The sequence below is a fragment of the Protopterus annectens genome, chromosome 8.part0 (assembly GCF_019279795.1).
Source record: "Protopterus annectens isolate FY-2018-M chromosome 8.part0, PAN1.0, whole genome shotgun sequence".
In the NCBI taxonomy this organism is placed as follows: domain Eukaryota; kingdom Metazoa; phylum Chordata; order Ceratodontiformes; family Protopteridae; genus Protopterus; species Protopterus annectens.
Genome location: NC_056741.1, coordinates 220,882,561 through 220,908,373, shown reverse-complemented (window position 1 = coordinate 220,908,373; position 25,813 = coordinate 220,882,561). Strand labels below are relative to the sequence as shown.

The window sequence follows — 25,813 nt, the reverse complement described above, 5'->3', positions numbered from 1 at the left end:
TCTTTTGATATCAGAACGCTGACATGCTGACAAAGAAGAAAGACTCTTTCTATTGGGGGCCTTAGTGTGGTGGTAATGGTGTCCAACTCTGCTCCGATAAAAATAATACGATGCGATGGCAACATGGTAGATTTTTCTGAGTTGACTGTAATGACCAGATGACTGCAGTGTGACAGAGTGGACTCCTTGGCCTGAATGAGTTAATACCTGGTGGCGGCGATAAGGAGCCAATCGTCTAGGTACAGAAACACCTGGAATCCTAGACGCCTCAGGTGAGCCATGACCACTGCCATGCATTTGGTGAACACTCTGGGGGCTGTAGTGAGGCCAAAGGGCAGGGCTCGAAACTGGTAATGATTGGCTCCCAGCTGGAAGCGCAGGTGCTCCCTGGATGGTCTGGCCATCTTTATGTGGTAGTACGCATCCTAAGGATCTATCGAGCACATCCAATTGTCTTTCCCTAAGAAGGAAAGTGTAGACTGGAGCGTGACCACCTGGAGCTTCTCTTTCTTTACGTATTGGTTCAGTCTGCCGAGGTCCAATATGGGTCTCCAGTCCCCAATCTTCTTTGGAACCAAAAAGAATCTTGAGTAAGTTCAGGATCCTGTCTGGTCTGCTGGGACTGGTTGGAGGACTCTTTTTTTGTTATCAATGTTTGGACCTCTATTGTTGACTGTTCCCTGGAACTGGGTGGAACATCCACGATTTTTCTTGTGTGGGAGGGGGTGTGGCGAATGGGATGAGGTATCGTCTGGAAATGGTACTTTGTACCCAGCTGTCTTTTGTTATTTTGAGCCAGGCGTCTGGATACAAAGATAAGCGACCCCCGACTGCCTCCAGAGCAGGACAGTCGGGCCTCCTCTCAGGAGTGCTGGTAGGGCTTCCCAGAGAACTGATTTTTGTCACCCTGGTGTTGTGGACCCCCTCTGCCGCGAGGGTGGCGCCTTCCATTATTGCCCCCTCCTCTGCCTCTGGAGGGGGTTGCACCACATGTGCCCTGAAAAGCTCCTTGGGCTTTTCGGAACCACATTTTTCCTCCCCTTTGACCTTTAGGGTAGGGTCGGGTAGGGATGGAAAAACAGACCCCAATGGCAGACTATCTTTCCATCCTGTTCACACCTGGTTAAGGTTTCCTCCACTTTAGGCCAGAAAAGGGATGAGACAATAAAGGGAGTGTTCACGAAGGATGACTTGAAGGGCTCCGCAAAGGAACACAAGCGCACCCAGGAATGTTTCCCAAGAGCAACTCCTGTACCTGCTGCCCTACTCGTTCCATCAGCTGCATAAGAGATGAGGCGCATGGATGAGTTGACAATAGAATTGAGGGATTGTTAGAAGCTCCTGCAGCTACTGTACTCTGAAGAGCATCTCCAAGCTCCTTAAGATGATCTCTATGTAACCTGGTAAAATAGTTGAGTAAACGAAGAGCAAATGTCGCTGAACTAAACATGCTCTTCCCATATCTATCCATAATCCTGGAGTCTCTGTTAGGAGGATGGATAGACAAGGAAGTCTCAGACATTTCCTTTTTGGCAGCTGCCACCACCACCATGGCATCAACAGGAACATCTTTTGTTAAAAATGTTTTGTCACGGTGGCCAGAAATTAATTTATTAGGCCTCCTAGGGGACAGGCTCCATAGTATCCTGAGACTCCCATGCCCTTCGTGAGACCAACTGCATCAGCTTATCGAAGGGCGGAGACACCCAAGAAGTGGAGGACCGAGACCGGAAAGCCTTCAGGAGAACGGACTCATCCTCAGTAGGGCTTTCGGATTGCCAGTCACCCCTCTGCCTAAGGATTTCAAGTATCTCAGCAAATGAGATGTCCTCAGACGGGGACCGTGGGGACCCTTCTGCCTCATCTATGTCAGTATCTGATGTTAGAGACTCCTGTGGGAAGCCCAAATGTTTCCTCTTGCACAATCTCTTCTGGGAAATCTCATCAGTAGGAGCTTCTGGTGAGGTCACAGAAGATAAGGGGCCACCCAATGGGGCTTCCTGAGGCACTGGGTCTCTACGCTTGGTCAGGATGTGTGAAGCAGAAGCAGACACGGGCACTTTAGCGGAGAAGGAAGGCAGACCTGAGGTCAAGGATGTCTTAGGAGACATGACTCTCCTTATGGCATTGAAAGAACCTCTGCGCTGATGCGAGGAAGCTGACAGATCTGAAGAAACCGTCGACACCCCCAGCACCGGGACAGTGGGCTCCAAGCCCGAAGTAGGAGCAGAGCTAATCCAAGCTGAGGCCCCAAGAGGCAGAGTTGGAACTGACAAGTTGGTTTGATTGTTCTCCCCGGACCCGACCAGAGAGTGTCAACTCCTAGAGTCCTCGATAGGCACTGAGGATGTCAGAGTGCACGGAGCCAAAGACACTGGAGCAGGTGTTGGCTCCAAGGGCTCCACTATAACATCAGATCAGACTCCTCTGGCTCCGAAGGACCAGCATGGCTCAGAGTAGGAATAGTTTGAGCTGGTGCAAGAGACTTCGGCTCCGAAGCCATTTGGGTCGAAGCTGATAACATTTTTGCCAAGGCTGGTAACAATAACAGCTTCTGCACCACACGATCCACATTCAGATCTGACAGGCTGATGGAGGATCATACCAAAAGTGGTACCGATTGAAGTAGTGGACTCTTAGGCGCTTCTGACACCGGTTCCAAGACTGGGGCCCGGCTCTGAAAGGTAAACAACGTCGGCTCAGATAGCAGTGGAGCCGAAATCGAAGACTTTTTAGATTGTGTTTTGAGTCCGAAGTCTTGGAAGACTTTGAAGAATTCCAAAGCATTTAAAGTGGAACCTGTGTGTTGAGAGACAGCCGTACAAGACTATCTGCAAATATATAGAGCTGAGTATATTTTTCTGTATTATTCTGTATTATAGAGCTAAATTGTTGCTTAGATATCTGTTGTCTTACTGTTCTGCAAATATACAGAGATCAGTATATATGTTTTTGGTTTTATAATTTGCACTCTGATTCCTCACATCTCTGTTGAAACTTTTCCCTACCCCCCCCTCCCTGTTCTTGGTTGTAGTTTAAATTTGGTGGCTTTTTTGCAGTGCCCGCCCCACTGTAGATTTGATCTAGGACACTCCCCCAGTCCCATCTCTTTACCGCATTCTACCTAATAAACCCTTTCTGCACTTGCTTTTAGTCCTTTTTAATTTAATTACATTTTTTCAAACTGTGTGTGGACTAACACTGCTACATAGTCAAGTGTGCCAGCTTGCACTGCATGTGAATTGTTTTTACTACTGTTTTTGCTACTTTTCTGAAGAAAAAAAAAAATTGTAAGCCTGTTTCCTACCTTTCCTGTAATTAGTGTTCCAGATACAGATTTGCTGTAACCAGGACTATTTGTAAGCTTCTGAGCCTCCAAGCCTTTCTGTGTTGGAGGGAAGCCTTCTAGCTCATCAGTGCGAGTGGTAAGCACTAGGTAACCTGTCTACCACATAAGGAGTGGTTCTGGCCCAGAATTTGTAGTTATTGGCCGTTTGGGCGGTCTTCCATCTCTCTCAACTTTCTGATTTGAAGGCCTGCATTTGCATTTGTTTCTGTCCTGTAACTCCTGGACCCATCTCACTTGCGCACTCAAAAATAAAAAAAAAAATAAAAAAAAAAAAGTATCTGCTTTTACTGTATTTGTGTTTTTTCCTACTTTATTTTGCTTTTGCGTCATCTTAAAAGTACTCAATTGTATTTATTACTGCTTGGTGTAACTCATTCTAAGCCTTTTAGTTTAAGCACTTGGGCTTCAGACCAGTTGTTTTACATTAAAAGGGTTCGTGGTCTGCACTCTTGTGGGAGGAGAGGCTGGACTCTGCCCTGATGAGCTGGGAATTTCTGGTTAAAGGCTTATAGTGCCTGCATATTTGGGATGCTTCTTGCTGAGATTGGTGCGCCTTGTTTGCTGTGGCATGGACTGGATCCGGGCCTGCGGAGTCTAGCTTTGTTTGTGTGGCTTGAGCACTAATCCAGGCATTCTTTAAAGTATTCAATTGTATTTATTACTGCTTGGTAGTACCTTGATTAAAGTGTAACTATCATTCTAAGTCATTTGGATCAAGCATTTGGGCTTCAGACCAGTTGTTTTACATTAGGAAGGTTTGTGGCCTGCACTGTGGTGGCAGGACAGGTAGCTTACATCCTTCTAAGTTGTGAACTGCTGATTGAGGGCTCAGTGTCTGTTATTCTAAAAGTGTATTAGTTCTGGTTTAAGCACTTGGGCTTCAGGCCAGTTATTTTACATTAAGAAGGTTCGTGGTCTGCACTCTTGCGGGAGGAGAGGCTGGACTCTGCCCTTCTGAGCTAGGAATTTCTGGTTAAAGGCTTATAGTGCCTGCATATTTGAACTGTTTCTTACTGAAATTGGTACACCTTGCTTGCTGTAGCATAGACTAGATTCAGGCCTGCTGAATCTAGCTTTGTTTGTATGCTTGTTGTTTGTTTGCTTGTTATTTCCCTGAAACGCTAATTCCACCTAAAACGCGGCTTTTCTGCGCTTCTGTGGATCCCTAGTGATATCTGCATTGCTTACTGTACTTATTTCCTTGTTTCACTTGAAAGAAAGTTACTGTTTGTCGTTTTTGCATTTAAGTTACCAGGCACTTGCTCACTAAAGCAATTATATAAGTCAGCACTAAAATATTAAAAGCACTACACCCTCACAATCTCCCCTTGAATACTCCGTTCCCCATTGGCCCTTTTTTTCAATTATAAAGGAATTCCCAATACTATTCTAGCATGTCCAAAGGTCAGTTGTCAATCTCCTCTCCGGTCCAGCTGGTGAATCTGGGAATCTTGAGGCAATGTTACAACTGCCTCATGTACACAGACAACCCACTGCTCCGCCCAACAAATTCCAACACATGTGAGAGATGCAACCATATAGCCATACTTGAGGCTAAGCTCTCTCAACTCAGTACTGGCGAAACCAGTCAGGAGGAGAAGGAAACCACACTCATTACAATTCCAGTCTCACATAGACCTACCAAGACAGCAAACCAAACACAAACACATACTCGGAGACTCTAAATAAAAATCTGCCTAAGCAGCAGAGACGTCCAAAGCAGACACCCAAGCAACTGCTACCCCAAAACAAAACACGTGCAACACATAGCTCACAAAGCCAGTGTGCCGAACAGTCACAGCCCTTAAGGTTAAACAACACACCTGATACACTTGTAATAGGTGACTCTACCGTCAGGCACACTGATGTCCCGCTCACCAGGCTGAACAAGGAGAAGGTCACGGTGAGCTGCCTGTTGGGCGCTAGGATCCGCCACATAACACAAGCACTCAGGTCACTCCAAGGCAAGTACAAATATGACTCAGTCATTGTCCATGCTGGTGTGAATGACCTGAGACGTACCTCCCTGGACTACATGAAAAGACACAGAGGAGCTCTCTGAGCATGTAGCCCAGGCCGGTATGACCCTGACCTTGAGTAGCATCTTACCCTCACCAAGAATGATGCCACAATATGAAGACAAGATGATCAAGTTCAACAATTGGCTTAAGTATTGGTGTCATTCAAAGGGGATCCAATGCCCGTCAGCCTGGGATGACATGCTCGACAAGCCACGATGCTTAGTTAGGGATGGCTTGCACCTATCGACCCTGGGCTTTCGGATATTGCAAAGGCTCTTGCTACCCCCACAGTGCCTTTTTTAGGCAAGGCTCAAAGGACAAACCCACCTCCATAGTATCACAAGGGATAAGAAACTAAGTAATGCTACTCAACGCCAGAAGTCTAAACCTCAAGATGCATGCACTCGAAACTCTCCTTAGCATGGAGAACATCGATATCTGTGCAGCAACAGAAACCGGATTCAAGGCTCCCGAGAGCACTCCAGCACTACCAGGTTATACCTCATACCATGCTTTTCGGCCCCAAAACTTGGACCGAACCACAAAAGGAGGGGGGAGTATAAATATTCGTCAAAGATACCCACACCTCCAGGTTGGTGGCATAGCACGAAGCATCAGAGACTATCCATGTGCAACTAACAGTGGGTAAAACTGCCTTCCAGTTTATAGCCTGCTACAGACCACCCTCCCAAACCCAGGAACCCCACTCGGTCTTCCTGAGAACACTGGAAAATATGAAGGTCTCTCCAAACACCATTATATTGGGCGACTTCAACTACCCAAACATAGACTGGGAGTATTACTCTAGCTCCAACACCCTAGCCCAAAGGTTCCTAGAATTTATAAACTCAAATGCTGTGGAACAACTTGTTACCACTCCCACAAGAGGGGAAAACATACTGGACCTGATCATCACCAACATGGGGACTATATGCTCCAGACCAGAAAGGCATCCCTCACTGGTAAGATCAGACCATAAACTAATCTCACTGGATATTCACATCCTGACTCCACCCCCTGCCTTGAAAACCACAGTGAAAAACTTCTCTAAAGCAAATTTCACACTCCTCAAAACCAAGGTGGAATCCTTCAAAGCCCCCGGGCCTGTGGAAAATACAGCCCAGACTGCAGAATCCTTTATAAAACGTATTCTATGAACACCTTCAGGAATGCATGGATTATGCAATCCCAAATAAAACCAAGACCCAATCCTCCAAGGGCAGACATCCTCTGTCTGGTGGACCTCAGCCATAAACAAACTATGCAATAGAAGGAGGAAGCTACTACATGATGGAGCTAAATCCCAAAAAGGGAAGGCATCTCTGATCAGTATTAGCAAAAAACTACGGGCACTCATAAAATCGTCTAAGGCCAGCTTCGAGAGAAAAATTGCACAGGACACTAAGGATAATCACAAGGCTTTCTTTAGTTATGTTAGGAACCTGGGTGGGAATTCCCAGATATGCTCAGAATTAGTCCAAAATGACAAAAAATACACAGAACCCACAGACATTGCCAACATCCTAGCTGACAGGTTCAGAGCAAACTCCCCCCCCCCCACCAAAAGGGCAAATATCTATCCCAGCAGAGTGTTGCCCCCCTGACATCTCAGATGCGAGCTGCCCTCTCCAAAGCAAAAAACAAAGCATCAATGGGACCAGACGGTGTCCCGGGCTGCGTCCTACATGAACTCTAAGAAGAGCTAAACCCAAACATAAAACTACTGTTCAATCTCAGCCTTACTACAGGATATGTACCCAAAGAGTGGCATACAGCAACAGTGGTCCCTCTCCACAAAGGTGGTGCCTCAACGGATCCTGGAAACTATCGCCCCATAAGCCAGACTAGCTTGGTCTGCAAAGCTATGGAAAGGATCATCATGGACCTCATAAACAAAGATATTGGGGACCTACAGACACTGGATCCTACCCAGTTCGGCTTTGTTAAGGGCAGATCCTGCCTCTTAAACCTGGTTGATTTCTTTGAAACAGTCACCAAGGCCATTGACGAGGGGAAGGTGGTCCACACAGCCTACCTGGACCTCGCAAAAGCCTTCGATACAATACCCCACTCGGGCATTATAGATAAGCTCACCAGCTTAAATATAAACCCCTTTGTCACTGGACGGGTTGCAAACTGGCTCAAGGACAGAACCCACATGGTTAGAATTGCTGGAGCCATGTCAGACTCCAACCAGTTACAAGTGGCGTCCCACAAGGCTCAGTCCTGGGACCTCTCTTGTTCGGTATATATTTCTCGGAGGTACAGGCCAACATGGAAGGACTGTGGCTGGCCAAGTTCGCAGATGACTGCAAACTGGGCACCATAATCGACTCTCCAGCCGACACAAGCATCCTCCAAAAGGGCCTCATAGAAACAGACAACTGGTGCAAGAGCCATGGCCTCAAGCTAAATGCCAAAAAGTGTATAGTCACCCCCTTTGGCAAAAACAAAGTGCGCACAAATTACCACATAGTTGGTAATCCATTAAGTACAGAAGAAGTAATTAGAGACCTGGGGACCCAAGTTGATAGCAATCTCTCCATTTGACAACCACGTGGCCAAAGTGGTTAGAAAAACATTTTATATAGCCCACCTAATCATGAAGGGATTCGCATCTAGATCAGGGGAGGTCATCGTGCCTCTTTACTCATCCCTCATCAGGCCCATAATTGAGTACAATGCCCCTTTTGGGATGTACCTTACCAAACACCTGCAGCAACTGGAAAGACCCCAAAAGTACCTCACCAAGAGGATCAAATGGCTCAAACAGATGCCATATGCTGCCCGGTTAAAGAAACTCCAGCTCTACTCAGTGGCATACCACCTGCTCAAAGGCGATCTGTGCCTGACGTATAAAGCCATGTCCAACCCGGAATTAATGGACATGCTGCACCTCAGAAAATCCAAATCCCATCGAGCTACGCGCTCGAGAGACTTGAACCTCAGCACTGAAATAAATAGGACATGCTGGAGGGACAAATTCATAACCCAGTGGCTCCCTTCACTCTGGAATAATATCCCTGTCCAGGTTAGGCAGAGTCCCTCATTGACTCTCTTCAAGAGGAATCTTGATGAGTGGATGGGAGATCGTAGGTTTACCCCGGGTATCACTTCTGTGTCACTGTTAGACAGAGGCACAGTATACTAACCTCGAAAAAGGGCATAGCAAAATTAATTTAAAATTGGTGGCGAAAGCCAAACACACTCTGGCTAGGCTTATAAATGCCCTAGGGCAGATGGCCTAGTATGAACCTATGAACCTATGAATTACTGGATCCATCTTGGTCACTCAAAGCTTCCTGCAATAACGGTTTCAACAACCCTCTGTCAATCAATTTTCTCTTCCTTTCCTGTAAGACTCTAGAGGAGAAGGAATGGCATATAGCACAGCTGTCTTGTAAATGTAGAGCTCCTAGACAGTATACACAATTAACATGGCTGTCTGTTACAGACATCTTTTGGCCACACTTTGGGCATTTGCTAAACCCAGACTTGGTGTGCTTGTCTTGGTCAGCCATTTGAGAAACATTACTGTCACACAATACAAATTTGGCAGTAATTAACTACAAGAAGCCTTTAACAAAAAAAAAAAATCATCAGGCTAAGTTACACACACACAGCAGAAATTCAGAGGTCTATATATTTATTATTTATTTATATTTGTTGACCAGGAGTGTCTGACTGGACGTAGGTCCATTTTCAGCAGAGGCCCGGGGAGAAAAGCTCCACAGTTAAAATAAACAGACAGTAGTTACATTGGCTTACATAGTGATTAACAATTTACATAGCGATTACTTACAACATATTTACAGATGAAGAACATAGTACATCAGTAGACAACTAGAAACTTTATCTGTGAAGTACCTAACAGACATTAAGAAATGTTGCAAGAAGAAGTTCCTGCTGCACAAGTAGTACTGGCTTATGAGCATTTGAGCTTGCTATAATCAAGGTAGTTAGTGGAGTGGAAAGAAATGTAGTGGTTGGATGGGGTGGGTGATATTAGAGTGGGAGTTGCAAGGGCATAGCCAGCATGTTTTTAGGTGCGCTTTTAGTAAAGTTTTGAAGTGGGTGCATGATGGTATGGAGGTAATTGTGGGTGGGAGGGAGTTCCATAATTTGGCTATGGTGCAAGAGAATAGTGCTTCACCAGCAGAGTTATTGGCTTTAGTGATCTGCAAGTGATTTTTGTTGCTGGATCTTAGTGGTTTGGTGGTGCAATAGGGTTGGAATAGATTCTGGAGGGATGGGACATTTAGTGGATGGTTTACTAGTTTGTGGGTGAGAGTTGATACCACTGAAGGAGGTGACGCAGTTCAAGCCAGCCCAGTTCAGCAAGTGAGAGACAGTGGTGACTACGGTAGGATGCCCCTGTGGCGAATTTGGCGATTTTGTTGTAGCAGGTCTCTAGCTTGTTTAGATCGCATTGCCTTAGGTTGGTATATATTGGAGAGGCATGAAGTAGGATGGAGATAAGGTGGGAATTTGCTATTGAAATCTTTGCTGCTTTGGTGAGAAGTTGCTTATTTCTGTATAGCACTCCTAGTTTTCTGTGGACTTTTTTATGGTCATGGATATGTGAATGTCAAATTTTAGTTTATTGTCTATTTCCACTCCTAGCAATTTGGTGTGTTCAGCTGGGTATATAGTGGTGTTGTCTTTTGCTGTGATGTTAAAGTGTGAGTTGTTTTGAGTATGTTTGGTGGGTTGGAAGAGGAGTAGTTTAGTTTTGTTTGGGTTGAATATTAATTGGGCATCGGATAACCAAGTTTCAACAGAGGAAAAGGCTTCCTGTGTGACTTTTGCATTTTGGGTAGGGACTGGGCTGAGCAGATGATGGTTGAGTCATCTGCGTATTGTATGAGTGTGCCATGTTTGGTGGCAGAGGCTAGATTATTGGTAAAAAAGGGGTCCAAGGATGGATCCTTGGGGAACCCCTATGGAGACAGGTAGTTGGAGAGATATGTCATTCTGCCATACAACAGATTGTTGGCGGCCAGACAGGTAACTCTGAAACCAGTTGGTGACTGATTGTGAGAAGGATAGGTTATTGAGGACAGAGATAAGTTGTTTGTGTGGGACCATGTCAAATGCTTTAGATAGGTCTAGGAAAGTAGCAGAGGAGAGATAGCCATTGTTTTTATGTTGAAGGATAGCGTTAGTAAAGGAGAGTAAGGCAGTGGTGGTGCTATGGTTTGGTCGGAAACCATGCTGAGTATTGGAAAGGAGGTTGTTAGTAAGTCTGAGACCTTAGAGTGTATGCATCTCTAGTATTTTGGAGAGTGGAGAGAGAATAGCGAAGGGGCGGTAATTGGTTAGTTCTGTGGAGGGTCCGCCTTTGTGGAGGGGAATTATATGTGATACTTTCCACAGTGTGGGAACGTAACTTTGACAGAGATCGGTTAATCAAGATGGATACTGGGTAGGCCAGAGCATCAGCTGCGATTTGTAGGTATTCACTTGGGAGGTTGTCTGCTGCTAATCTGGTGGTCTTAAGTTTAGTTGAGAGTTTTTTTTTATGTTGGAGGTAGGTACAGGAGAAAAAGAGAAGGCAGTGGGGAGATTACTAGTTGAAGGTGTGGGTTGGAGGGGAAGGGGGGTGTTGTTTAGATGGTGATAGTATGGTTTGTGTGAAGTGTGTGTTGAATGAGGTAGCAATCTTTTCTGAGGAATGAGGGATGTTAGGAGGAGGGGTACTGACTTTACCTGGGTGGAGGATGGAGTTTATGGAGGACCAGAATTGTTTGGGGCTGTGTTGGGAGGAGTCTAGGGCAGACTGGTAGTATTGGAATTTGTCCTGTTTTATTAGCTTTTTGACTCTATTGCATAGTTCTAGGAATTTCTGTCTAGTTGAGGGGGTTTTGGTTTTGCGCCAGTGCTCCCAGGCTTTATCCCTGTTTTTCATTTCTGACTTAGGGGTTTTCTGTAGCCATGGGGAGGGTTGTGCTTTGATTCTGGAAAGTCTTATGGGGGCATGGTAATTTTATATATACATATATATATATACATATATATATATATATATATACATATATATATATACATATACATATATATATATACATATACATATATATATATACATACATATACATATATACATACATATACATACATATATATATATATATATATATATATATATATATATATATATATATATATGTGACAGTAAAAGCCCTTACTGTATGTGACAGTAAAAGCCCTTACTGTCACCATAACTGTCTAACACAACATAAGCAGACCATGCAAAAAAAGAACGATAGCTGCTAAAACACACTGCCTAAATTTCCTATGAAATATCCAAGTCAGACAAATTACTGTAATACAAAGCACTGTAACAGTAATTAAAACTTTAAGCCTTTCCTAAAACAACTGAAGGCTCAGCACACTAAAGAGAAAAAACTCTACACACTAAATAATTTTTATATCAAAAAATGTAACAGTTACTGACTAAGCACACTCTAATAACTAGCAAAAACTTTAAAACTAGGCCTGAAACAAGAGGCCACTAGAAGACTTTATAACACACTAAGGGAAGGGCTAAAATGCAGAAATACACACTATAATGCTGTAAGAGCGTTGTAAAACTAAGTATAACAACTATCTAAATATCAGAATAAAGAAATAGAAAAAGACAGTTTACTGACATGAGCGAATTCAGAACCTCCAATCTACTGCAGCGGCAAACTAGATCTGGGGTAATTCCAGGTGCATCATGGGATAGGGACTTTGCCTCGAGCTATTTGAAGACCTCAAGCTTTGCAATTGGCCGTATCGGAGCAGAAGGATCAGCTCCGAACCCATCAGTAAAGAATGAATGGCGAGAATGAACAACTTCATATAACCGATTCCTTCAATGCAATTCAGCATAACCCAATAGCAGTGTACGACATGAATAAATAAACTAAACGTACACTGCCTTGAAACATCAGCACTCAAAATAAAAATCCTTATTCCCAAAATAAGTTAAGCGCTTTCATCCACTTCATGAACTTCTTCAGAACTGAAGAAAACACATACTTACTTTCTTTTAAAGTTTCAAAGTAACAACATCACAAGTGCCTTAAAGGTACATTACAAACAAATTAATACATTGTTTAAACACATTAAATGTGGTGTGGATGGGAGGAGAAATGGCTCACTCACAAGTGAGGAGAGTGTGTTGAGCAGATGGAAAGAGTACTTTGAGGGGCTGATGAATGAAGAGAATGAGAGGGAGAGAAGGTTGGATGATGTGCGGATAGTGAATCATGAAGTGCAGTGGATTAGCATGGAGGAAGTAAGGATAGCTATGAAGAGGATGAAGAACGGAAAGGCTGTTGGTCCAGATGACATACCTGTGGAAGCATGGAGGTGTTTTAGGTAAAATGGCAGTGGAGTTTTTAACTAGATTGTTTAATGAAATAGTGAGAGGATGCCTGAGGAATGGAGAAAAAGTGTTTTGGTACCGATTTTTAAGAATAAGGGTGATGTGCAGAGATGTATTAACTACAGGGGGATTAAATTGATCAGTCACAGCATGAAGTTATGGAAAAGAGTAGTGGAAGCTAGGTTAAGAAGGGAGGTGATGATTAGTGATCAGCAGTATGGTTTCATGCCAGGAAAGAGCACTACAGATGCAATGTTTGCTCTGAGAGTGTTGATGGAGAAGTACAGAGAAGGTCAGAAGAAGTTGCATTGCATCTTTGTGGATTTAGAGAAAGCATATGACAGGGTGCCTAGAGAGGAGTTGCAGTACTGTATGAGGAAGTTGGAGTGTCAGAGAAGTATGTAAGAGTGGTACAGAATATGTACGAGGGTAGTGTGACAGTGGTGAGGTCTGCGTTGGGAGTGACGAATGCATTTAAGGCAGAGGTGGGATTACATCAAGGATCAGCTCTGAGCCCTTTCTTATTTGCAATGGTGATTGACAGGTTGACAGACGAGATCAGACAGGAGTCCCCGTGGACTATGATGTTTGCAGATGACATTGTGATCTGTAGTGAGAGTAGGGAACAGGTGGAGGAGACCCTGGAGAGGTGGAGATATGCTCTAGAGAGAAGAGGAATGAAGGTCAGCAGGACTAAGACAGAATATATGTGTATGAATGAGAGGGAGGATAGAGGAATGGTGAGGATGCAAGAGTAGAGGTGGCGAAGGTGGAGGAGTTTAAATACTTGGGATCAACAGTTCAGAGTAATGGTGAGTGTGGAAGAGAGATGAAGAAGAGAGTACAGGCAGGATGGAGTGGGTGGAGAAGAGTGTCAGGAGTGATTTGTGACAGATGAGTACCAGTAAGAGTGAAAGGGAAGGTCTGCAAGAGGGTAGTGAGACCAGCTATGTTATATGGGTTGGAGACAGTGGCACTGACAAAAAGGCAGGAGTCAGAGCTTGACGTGGCAGAGTTGAAGATGTTAAGATTTGCACTGTGTGTGATGAAGATGGACAGGATTAGGAAGAAGTATATTAGAGGGTCAGCCCAGGGTGGAAGGTTTGGAGACAAAGCTAGAGAGGCAAGATTACGTTGGTTTGGACATGTGCTGAGGAGGGATGCAGAGTATATTGGGGAAAAGATGCTAAGGATGAAGCTGCCAGGTAACAGGAAAAGAGGAAGGCTTAAGATAAGGTTTATGGATGTGGTGAGAGAGGACATGCAGGTGGTTGGTGTGACAGAGCAAGATGCAGAGGACAGGAAGAAATGGAAACAGCTGATCTGCTGTGGTGACCCCTAACGGGAGCAGCCGAAAGAAGAAGTTTAAACACATTAAATTCCTATTCACTAAAAAGAATGCATCTATATAAGTATATATGCCACAAACTGAAAATATTACATGTGGAAATATGTACAAATATATATATAAAAATATTTAACACTCTTGGCAGAGTCCTGTGTCCACCCTGAATAAAGGTAACTTGATACCATTAATTCAAATATAACTACTCTAAAAACACAGGATCAAAATAAGACACCAACAGCAGCTTTAAGATCTTATTCTGCTATGGTGCTAGTATATACCCTGTTAAGTGTAAGTAATAGAAGTAAGGCGGAAACATACCTAGACTAGATGGCAGCCCATTATGAGAGAAAGAGAAAAAGTGACAGACACGCAGAGGCCTCTGGGGGAATTTTAACATTGACAATTCAACTTGCACTTCTTTTGGCGGTTTCAGAAACTGGATTCTCGGAGGACAGCTTACAGAGACAGGGAAAACATGCAAAGTAGAGTATTGAGCCCTTTTAGGCAGAAATGTTCATCGGTTCATAGGAGATTATTAGGCTAACGGCACAAGAGCCTTTACAAGCCTAGCTGATAATACCCAAGATATGACAATATTACATCTTAATTCCCCAGATATGGGATGGGGTAGTATCATGGGATTTTGGGTGTTGGAGCCTTGAGTCATTTTACAGACTGCCTCTATCCATAAGGGATAAGGGCAGTAACCCAGGCATGAATTTATGGTTCCCCATCCATTTAACTAATTCTTTTTGAAGAGAGTGAGGGACAGGCTTTGTTTCACAAAGATGGGAAGTTTATTCCATAGACGAGTTAGCCTATGGGATATGAATCTGTCTCTCCAGCAAGTTCTGTCAGTCACAAATATGGTTCATGTCCTTGGAACATTTTAACCCTTATATAATTTTTCTTGCAAATATGCAGCATTTTCATCACTGCTTGAACAGAGAATACCTTGTAGGTCAAGCATAAGTCACCTTTCAAACAATATGAGAAGGCGTAAAGGCAAAGGGCCTTTATAGGCTGTGTGCATGAGATGTGCATCTTGCGCTTTGTATTGTTTTAGTGAGAAAACTCTGGGACTGCTCCAGTTGGTGTAAGTGCCTGGTTAGGTACATGCAGAAGGGAGTACTGTACTCTATTATGGGCCTAATGAGGGCCAAGTACAATGCCACTATGACTTCCTTTGAACTTGATGCCATGCCTTTACTTATACATTGAGCAAAACAAAAGGATTTCCTCGCTACCACAGCTAGCTGGTGGTCAAAGTTTACGTTACTATCTGCATCCCTCACCACTGGGTCTACTTTTAGGGGTGTGCTATCAATATTATAATTTGCAGGAATATCTGATTTACCATAAGGTACAACTACACATTTTTTAGTACTTAGTCTCAGACCACAGTTTTGATAACAGTAGTTTCATTTTTAGGCCTGTTAGTAGGATGTCAGCATCGTTTGGGGATTCAGGGATTGCTCCCAGCTTACAGTTGTCAGCGAACTTGGTGAGCCAGAGGCCCCCAACATTGGCCTCCACTACAGAAAAGTATATACCAAACAGGAGGGGTTCCAACACTGAGCTGCTAGCAACAGGTTTCTTATTGGAAGAGGATTCACCTATCCAGACAGGAGTCCTGTCAGAGAGCCAGTCTGATATCCACCTGGTGACATAGGGGTTTATATCTAACTCCGTAATTTTATCTATGACCTCAGAACGAGGAATTGTGTCAAAGGCTCTGGCACGATCTAGATAAGTGGTGTACAGTTTTACCCTCATCAATGGCCCTGGTGACTTTCTCGAAGTCATCCACCATACTGAAGAGGCAAGACTTCAGTCTAATTTCCTATGTTGTTATTGATCAGGTCCATGATAACTCTCTCCATGGCCTTGCAGATAAGACTGGTCAAGCTTATGGGTGTATAGTTTCCTGGGTCAGTAGATGGAACCCCCCCATGTGCAGAGGGACAACTGTTGCAGTCCCCAATTACTCTGGAACAAAGCCTGTCTGGAGGCTGTGATTAAAGAGGGTTTTTAGTGGTCCTGATAAATTCTGTTTTGAGCTATTTTAGATGCATCCTGGAATATTGTCATGACCCATGGAGGTTGTGTTTTTGGCTTTAGTGAGTACAGTAAGGACCTGTTCCCTTGTAATTACCAGTAGGGGGATGGCAGCGGGTATTTCTTTGGGTGTGGTAGGAGGTGACGCGGTGAGTTTTCACTGAACTTCTCAGTCGCTTGCTACAGTTTCAGGCTAGGTGCAAGTGTTGCTATTCACGATTAACTCGGCACACTGCTGAACATTTCCTCTGAGGTTACAAACATAATTAAAAAAAGCCTTACAGTTATCTTTCAACTGGGAGGCCATCTCTGCCTCATAGTTTGCTTTGGTAGACTTAACACTCTAAATAAACAAATTAGAGTGCTGGTCGAGTGTCTTTCTGAACTATTTTTTGTTTTGTTCCTTCTTGGCTTTGGAGAGGATTTTTTTTTTCTTTTGTTGAATAGCCTATTTATTCTAAAGGTCCACCAGGGTGGTTTCTTTTTGCCAGTAATCATAGGTTTGACTCGGACAGGTACTGCCTCCTCTATGCAGCTAAGACTGTGGTTGTACAGTGCTTTTGTGTATAGCTCAGAGTAGGTCTCGGTGCCATTCAGGATTGGACAGGCTTGGAAGTTTAATAACCTGTCACTTAGTTTGAGGTAACTATCCCTAGCAAAGTTCTTAACAGGTTTGGAGTTTGATGGGAGCTGTATGTTAGTTTGTGGTCAGATCTTACTAGGGAGGAGTTAATGCATGGGAGGAAGCAGCATCCCGCCCATGTTCATTAGTACTAGGTCTAGGATATTTGTAACTCTAGTCAAGGAGCTAACTAGTTGCTTTAGGGTAAAAAAAAAGTAAAACAGCAAAACAAACTAAATAAATAAACATGCTGGCAGGCAGAGTTTCACAGGCACAAATCACTCAGGTGATGATAAACCAAAGGTGCATTCAATGATAAAAATCCACAAGAAAAACAAATAAGATGTGAGCGCTTTCGTTAAACAAGTGTTAACTTCATCAATCCACAAGAAAAACACAAATTGTGGATTTTTATCATTAAATACACCTTTGGTTTATCATCACTGACCTGAGTGATTTGTGCCTGTGAAACTCTGCCTGCCAGCATTTTTAGTTGCTTTATGGAGTTTGTGTTGACACAGTTCAAAAACCTCTGAGCAAGTAAATAGGTAGGAGGTGTGGTTTTCCAGACTCATGTTAGGGGATTTGTAGCTAGCACGCATATGACAGTGGATCGCACCTATGGTTAACCTGGGAATGGAGCAAATTAAGTGCGTCATGCTGCTGGACCAGTCTAGCAATGAACTTGTCCTTGGTTAACACAAACGCCTCTTCCCTTGTTTTATCCTGAGGGGATCGAAATGTATGAAAGGCATTGTAGCCTTTGACAGACGGGCGTTATCCATGGTTATGAACCATGTTTCCGTGACTGCACATATGTCTGTGTTCTCCACGGGGAGAAATGCCTCCAGGGAGTGCAGTTTTTTTTTATTTCAATGCCCAGTGTTGAGCAACAGTACCTTTAGGTACTCATGAGTGATTTTTGTTATGTTGGAGGATTAACAACTTGGCATGGCCTAAAAAAAAGCTGCACCACTCTGCCATCCATCCCTTTATTAAAATGTTGATCATTATGAAGTTTGCATAGAATTTGGAAACATTACTGTTGTTCATACCTCTGTCTAGCAACTTAACATTTTCAAGTCATAATTACAAAACGGAAATGGTAGCTTTAACTGACAGTTAGTGTACAGGACCAAGGCTCTGAGTTGTTAATAAGCTGCTTCCAGGAGTCAAAGGGTAACAGGGGTTTGATTCCTTCCACCTCAGAATTTGCCTACTGTGCAACTCTGAGCAAGTCACTTAACTGAAAATTTCTCCCAGGTTACCTCTGAAAAGGGACAATTAGCCCAGTGGACTGGCAGTTAAATAGATTCCAACACTTTCTAATCTTATTTGCACTACAGCATGTGGTGCAATAACTGCCACACAACATCTTTACCCACTAGGGGATATTTTTTTGTTGTATTGTAAATGAAAAAATAAATACTTTTAAAAAAATATGATTTCTATACACTGAAGTCACAGAGAGGAAACATTTTTAGCGGAATCGGTGTAGAAAAAACTTCTGCTTCCACAGATTTTAATGGGCATACCACAGGGCATGCAGGAATGTGCCCCATTAAAAAGTTTACGGATGCAACATATGTTAACCCAAGGTAACGTCCCAGTAGTAAGTGCTAAATTAATATGAGCTGTGGTTTCATGAAATTTACAAAGCTTTTTATTAAAAAAAATGTTCCAAATACATAACTACACACAAGTGAAGAAATGCATCATGGCACTTGACTCAAATGCAGCAATGTATATCTTAACAACAGAAATCACTAAGAAAAAAAGAGAAAGAAAAAGCAATAGCTTGGATGCTTTTCAGCATAATGGACATAAAATAAAGCCATCAAAATCTTTGAACAGATCTTTGAAAAGAACTGCAGTTACCAAACAATAAGTAAAAGAAAATAGAACAAACCCATATGAGGGAAATAAAAAAATCAGACTAGACTGCAGCATATTCATATACGCACAGGTATAATATTAATGTACACAACTGTAACTTCTATTAAATTAAGTTATAGCAAAGATCAGAACACCCCATGCAAGAAAGGCCATCACAGAACCATACAAAGGAAATAAGACAATGTGTTTAACTTGCCATTTGAAATATGAAGCTGGTCAGTACTGCTGTGACTGTCTTGCCCATAAGCCGTATGACCAAAAACTGGACTACCACACACAGAAGGGAATGGTACAGCTGTCCACCTGCAAACAGACAGAGAGAGTGGTGGGAACGTAATGATTAGTTAAATTTTACTTGAGATTATTATTTTAATGGAGCCTGAATTTGCTTCCATTAACATCTGGGGAAAAAAAGTTAAAACAAAATTTATTTAATTACCAGATCTTTTCTCCTCACAGAAGCCACATGCTTTAGTGGACAAAAACTGCACAACTTGCTTAAGCTTCTGTTACTAAAAAAACTGTAAAAGGATCACAAACTCACAGCTAGGATCAAACAAAGGTGTGAATGTAAAATGTTTTGGTATACAATTTTACTATTCTTCCCTCTGCAACTGAGGTTCCTACAGTCTCAGTAATTACTACCAACACAAAGGTCTAACTTAAATACTTATGAAGACAGACAAGTTGACATTCTATAGTAGCATGGGTCTGACTGTGCATAGCAATTCAAAACAGGTTTTTATTTCTTACAAAAAATACCAGTACAGTCTCATAATCAAGATGATTAATGACTACTTGAAAATGCACCTTAACAGTTAACTTTGACAGTGTCCTCTGAGGAAGGTACATGGCTAGAAGCACATTTTCTGAGTCCTCTCAAAGAAATGTTCATTAATTCTCTAGATTCCCACAATACCACACAGACACACAGACACAATGTCCATGTGTGATGGAGCACTGCTGTAGAATGTACACAGTTGAGTGGCTCTTAAAAGAAGTACAGTTGTGCAAATTGCACCATAGCAGTCAATGTTGGAATTTCTCACTGCTGTAGTAGCCATTAGGCTACATGCTCAGGAAACAACTGGTAATCTTCACAAGGTTCTGGCTCCATCCACACCTTCACTGACTGCTGACAGGCTAGCCCCACTAAAGAAAATTAGCAGTTAGAGCAAAGATTTCTTCAGGACTTTCTTGCAAATACAGACAGAGAAGCACACAACAATCCTGAAAAAAAAATATTAGGTACTTACCATAACTTGGTAACTTGTGTTGTCCTCTTCTCATTCGGCTTTACTGATGGGTCACTGATCTGATCCTCAGATCCGACTCAGCTGCATTCCACAGACTTCAGCTCACAGGCTCAAGCTCCTTCCTTACTCACAATCATGTGCTCCTAGCCAACCCTCCTCAGATCGAGTTTGCTACCCCTTATAAACAGAAGGGAAGAAAAAGGAACCAAGGGCTCAACCTGGAATGCTGGTTCCAACAAAGGCTTTTCCAGATCCTCTAGCACCAAAGTGTTTTGGAGGGGGATAGTTGGGCAGGAAGGTGAAACAGAATGAGAACAGGACAACACAGGCACCAAGTTATGGTATGTACATAACTAATAAATTTCATGATGTCCTTCTCACTCTGCTTCACTGATGGGTCAGAGACCCTAGCTACATGATTTCATGGGCGGCCTCAAGGAAGGATATGCTGGACTACCAATGAACCAAAGGATGTTCTGCTCCTCGAAACCATATCTAACTTATAATATGTCATGAAAGTATGAGACTTGAACCAAGTAGCTGCAGCGCAAATGTTATCAATAGGAAATTCTAGATAAAAAAAAACACTGATCCAGGGCTTTTAGAGAACTAGGCAACTTCACACTATTCTTCTCATAAACAAAGAATATGCATCTGGTTATCTACTTTTCTCTAGTTACTCTTGATACTGCTTGATCCCTACGATTAGCCAAAAGACAAACAATTGCTCTGATTTTCTGAATTGTTTCATCCTACGAAGGTAAAAATGTAACTAACTGTGATCATCTAAGGAATGTAACAAGTATTCCCCTTTGTTGGAACAGTTAGGGAAAAAACTGACAATTGAATGCATTGATTTATATTAGGTGTAGTGGCGACCTTAGGCATAAATGAGGGATTAGTGTGGTGGGAAACCCTAGCCTTATGAAAAATGACGAAGGGAGGTTTGGATGAAAGAGCCTGCAATTCATAAACCCTTTTTTTGATGAAGTAATGGCAGCAAGTGCAGCAGAATTCTAGGATAAATATTTCAAGTCACAATCAGTAGCCAGCTCAAAGGGGCTTTGGGTCAAGGCTTGTAGAACAACAGTCAAATCCTAAGGAAGTATTGGGTCTTTGATTGGAGGTCTAAGGAGAGAAATAACATTCATAAAAAGGCTTTACATAACCTGACTGAGGCCACAGATCCCGAAGGTAATACCGAATGAAAATTGAATATGGCTGCCAACTGGAGCTTAACGGTTGCAAAACTAGAACCATGCATAAATAAAGACTCTAGAAAGGAAAGAATCGAAGGAATAGGACCTTAAAATGGTAGACATAATTATTAGCAGCCCAAATAGAAAAGCTTTTCCATTTATTCTTGTATACCTTTTTGGTAGATGCTTTTTGAGAAGCCAAAATGATAACCTTGACTGCAGAAGAGAACCTGAACCCACTAGCAATCATGGGAACTGGAGAAACCATGCAGTTAACTTGAGCAGGGAGATTCGAGTGGAGTCCTAGTGTCAAGTGAGAGAGGAGGTGCAGTTTGGGTTCCATGTTTGAAGTGAGACAAGAGGAAGGGAACCAAATCTGATGAGGCCAGAAAGGGCAATGAGGATCAATGTGCTCTTCAACCGTTTGGCTTTCTGAAGAAATTTTGAGATCAGAGGAAGAGGAGTATAGGCATAAAGGAGGTCAGGAGGGCCAATCGTGGAGCACAGCATCCTTCAGGAAAGTCCCTGAAGAAGGGATCACAGCAAAATAGCTGCTGCATTTGTTGTTGTGAGGGAATGTAAAGAGATCGCAGCAGGGGAGACACCAATGGTCGAACATCTAGTTTTCTATTGACTGACTGAGGGACCACTCATGGGGCATCAGAACAGATCTGCTGAGGCTGTCTGCTGATGCATTGGATTTCCCCGGTACATGAGTTGCAAGTAGAAAGCAGTTTGAAGAGATTGCCCATTCTCACCCCTCCTGGCCTCTCAGCAAAGAGCATATGAACAGGTTTCTCCTTGCTTGTTGATATAACAGACTGACTACTGACGTGTTGTCTGTGTGAACAGCAATGGTCCCCAGAAGAAGAATATCCTGAAAGGCTTGCAACGATAAGAGGACAGCTCTCATCTCAAGGGTGTTGATATGCAATCTGGTCTCCATCAGGGTCAGTGTGCCCTGGACCATCTTCACTTCAAAATACCCCCCCCCAAGATGGGAAGCATCCGTAGTCAAGGTGGCAATTGGGGAGTGGGGAGAATGAAAGGTCTGCTGATCTTCAGATCTGAGCGAATCCACCACTGTAGATGAGAACTGCAAATGTTTGTCAGTCTGAGAGGAACAGAGACTGATGTGGAATTGACCACTGAACAGACTGTGTCCACCGAAGAATGTGCGTATGGTATCTCGCTAGAGTAACCAGGAGTATAGCAGCTGCCATGGATCCCAGTGCCCGTAGAATCAATCTGGAAGGAGGAGGAAATGGATGAGATAAAATGGCTTGAAACTAACTGCATAATAGTGTTCAGCTGCACTCCAATGAACTCCAAAGTCTGAACCAGCCATGGCTGTGACTTGTCTAAGTTTATGGTAATGCAGAGGAAGTGGGATAACTGGTAAAGACAGTCTGCAGCAGGAGAAAGTTGATGCTGTGTGGGGGCAGTCAGGAGCCAATCTAAATACGGGAATACCTGAAAACCCTTGCAGTCGGAGATGAGCTGCAACAACTGCCATGCATTTGGTGAACGGCCAGGGAGCTGTGGTGAGACCATAGGGCAGGGCTCTGAATTGGAAGTGGTTGGCTCCTAGGTGGAAGTGCAGATGACTTTTGGAGCACCTATGTTTTGTGATCGTATAAGTCCACTGAGCACATCCAATCATCTTTCCATAGCAAAGGAAGGATGGAATGAACAGTCACCATCCAGAACATTGCTTTCTTCACACACAACTTGAGATTCCTTAGGTCCAAGATAGGCCTTAGGTCTCCTGTTTTGTTTGGCATCAAAAAGAAACAGGAGTAAGTTCCAGACTCTCTCTGTTTGGCTGGGACCCCTTGGATGATTCTCTTTTGCAGTATTTTCATGATCTCTGTAACTGCCAACTCCCTCTGGCTGGGTGGAATGTCGGGGAGTTTCCTTTTAATACCTATAGGGGGTAGAGGACAAGGAAATGCAATAGCCTCTGGATATAATGCTTTGCACCCTAGCATTTGTAGTTATATGGGCCAGGTGCTTGAGTGCAGAGAAAAATGCCCCCCCCCCCCACTGACAGCCTCCAAAGTTGGACAGTCGGGCAATGCTTTAGGATGCAGAAAGGGCTTGTTGGAAAAAGGGTCCCAGAAGCCCTCGTTTTGCAGGCCCCACTATGCCGCTTGGGCAACATCTCCAATTACAGCCTCCTCCTCTAACCCTGGAGGAGTACTCTCCACTTAAATCAGGAAAGGAACCTTATGATTTACGGAATCAAGTCTTCTTAGCCTCTCCGATTCCTTAAGGGGTGGAAAACAACTCCCAAAGCAGACAAGGTCTTACCTTCTTGTTCACTGTGGGTAAGGGTGTCCTTAACAGATAGTCCAAACAGCGAAGCACCATCAAAGGGGGTGTTGACAAAAAGATGCCTTAAAGGGCTACGTGAAATCACAAAGCCTCATACAAGCATGGCGAAGTATCGCAAGGCCGGTGGCGGCTGCCCTTGAAGATCCTTACACTGAGCGGAAAACAAGACGCATGGAAGAAATTGCTATGGAGAGTGGTTAGCTTAGGAGAAATAGTATCCAACTCCTCCTTAACCAAGGATTAAGAGTTCTTTAACCAGGTCTCTCTGAATGTGTAAAGATGTGCCAGGTAATGGAGTGCTCTCAGTGAAAAAGTTGCTGAAGCATAAGCACGCTTCTGAACCTGTCCACTCTGGACTCCCCATTTGGTGGATGGACAATTGAGCTCTGCTTGGTGAGCTCTTTCTTGGTAGTGGCTGCCACCACCATAGTGTCAACTGGGATGCAAAGTATGGTCCTCTGGGGGAAAAAGAATCTTGTCTGGTTGATTGGTACAGGTTCTATGGTGTCTGGCTCCTTCCAGGCCCAACAGGCAACAAGATCTGCAAGAGCGTCCACCAGAGTGACTAACAAAGATGTAGGTGGTCCCGCCTCAATGGCTTCCAGGAATATGGACTCCTCCGAAGCAAGGTTTCTGGAAGAGCAGACTCCAAAGCGAGGTTTCTGGAAGACCAGACACCTTTTAATTTGAGATCTTTAAGATGTCAGAGAAAGAGACGTCAGGTGGTGATTTGGGAGACCCCTTTCCGTCACTGTAGTCCACATCCTCAGTGAGGGACTCCACGGGGGAGTCAAAGTGATTCCTTTTGCAGGTCCTCTTCCATGGGATCTCCCTCCATGGGATATTCAGAAGAGTTGGAAGGGGCTTCCTCAGGTGGAATGGACTGGAGGTCCTTCAAGGCAGGCTGACAATGAACAGAAATGGGTAGATCCAAGGCCCAGTTACAATGCAGGCACAGAGGCAGGAGAAGTCAAAAGATACGGTACTGTGCTAACAAGGAAAGCCTTTTCTATAACCTGGAAGGCCGAAGGCCCCAGAGAAACCCCACCAAACTCCTTAGTAGCAGAAGCTCCAGAGAAAGACGGAGGAAATTCACTGGAACCTTGACTCCCAGATAAAACCGAACCCACTCTAGTCAAGGGCCAAAGCTCCAAGGGAAAGGGACAGGTAAAGAAAAAACTGGAGGTGAAACTCAACCCCTGGGTCTAGCCACAAAATCCCACATCCAGTACACACTCTGATACGAGGACTTTGGAGCAGAGGCAGTCAAGGTGACGGTCAACGAAAAAAAAGCAAGAGCCCGCTGATCCAAACCAGAATCCCTATGAAGGGTACTGTCCTAGGGATGTGAAACTCAAGAGAAAAAGGGGAAAAGCCAAGCTCACATCCACAAGGGACGGAGCCAAGTACAAAATCTGAATCAGAGCCTTGATAATGGATCTTACCTTTTCGTCCATGTTGTCATAAAGGCTCCTACAGGATCAGGAGGAAGACCCTAAAGAAGGATGGGAGTGCCTGAGCAACAAGCTCTTACAAGGAACTGAGGGAGACACGGACCTAATCGATCTCCCAGGAAAGAGAGTAGCGGACTGCAGAACCAAAGATCTATGGATCTCTGAGGTTGTAAGAGAGGAGCTTGGATCAGAGGTCTTAGGATCCAGAGACTTAGAAGTCATCGAATGCTCACTCAGAGCCATCAAATCTATAGGATCTGACAGAGATGATACAGGCCTTGAAGCTGATGTCCTTGGATCCAAATCCTTTGGCACCCTGGCAGGAGACTCTGACAACACCCTAGAATCTCTCTGATGTCATTTCTTCACCTTGGAGCCGATCACTTCTTTAGAGGGGAGTTGAGCCCCTAGTGAAGAAAAAGGAGCAGGCAAAAAGAACTTCAAAATAAACTTATTCTTTCTTTCCTGGATGGCTCTTGATTAATCCCCTCAAAGATGCTACAATGGGAATCCAGGTGACCTGGCCCTAAACAATAAACAAATCTATAATGTGCATTCGAGTGTGGAATTTTCCTCTCACAGCACACCTTTTAAAACCCGTAGACTTATCCAGGTTATAGAAAAGGGAGGAACAAGTCTAAATATATATATATATATATATATATATATATATATATATATATATGGGTTCATGTCAGTACACCGACAAGCGGAACATCGACAGTCACTCCACCGACACATGAAATAATCGAAACTGCAAACACGGACATTTAACAGGTAAGAGTTTTAATTTCGCTAATCATGCCTACCATGTTTTAGTAAGTGTGGCAGTGATATGCATGTGTGGTAGGCATGATTAGCGAAATGTAAACCTCTTACCTGTTAAATGTCCATATTT

The 25,813-nt window shown here is 43.6% G+C and overlaps 1 protein-coding gene across 1 annotated transcript in view; it reads right to left on the bottom strand.

Annotated features, from left to right (window-relative positions):
* The window catches only part of LPCAT3 (lysophosphatidylcholine acyltransferase 3), a 709,408-nt gene that overhangs the window by 466,534 nt on the left and 217,061 nt on the right, over window positions 1–25,813 (bottom strand). The window contains exon 3 of the mRNA XM_044079698.1: window positions 18,866–18,972. Coding sequence (XP_043935633.1) covers window positions 18,866–18,972 — 107 coding nt within the window. The remainder of the gene's footprint in view (window positions 1–18,865; window positions 18,973–25,813) is intronic.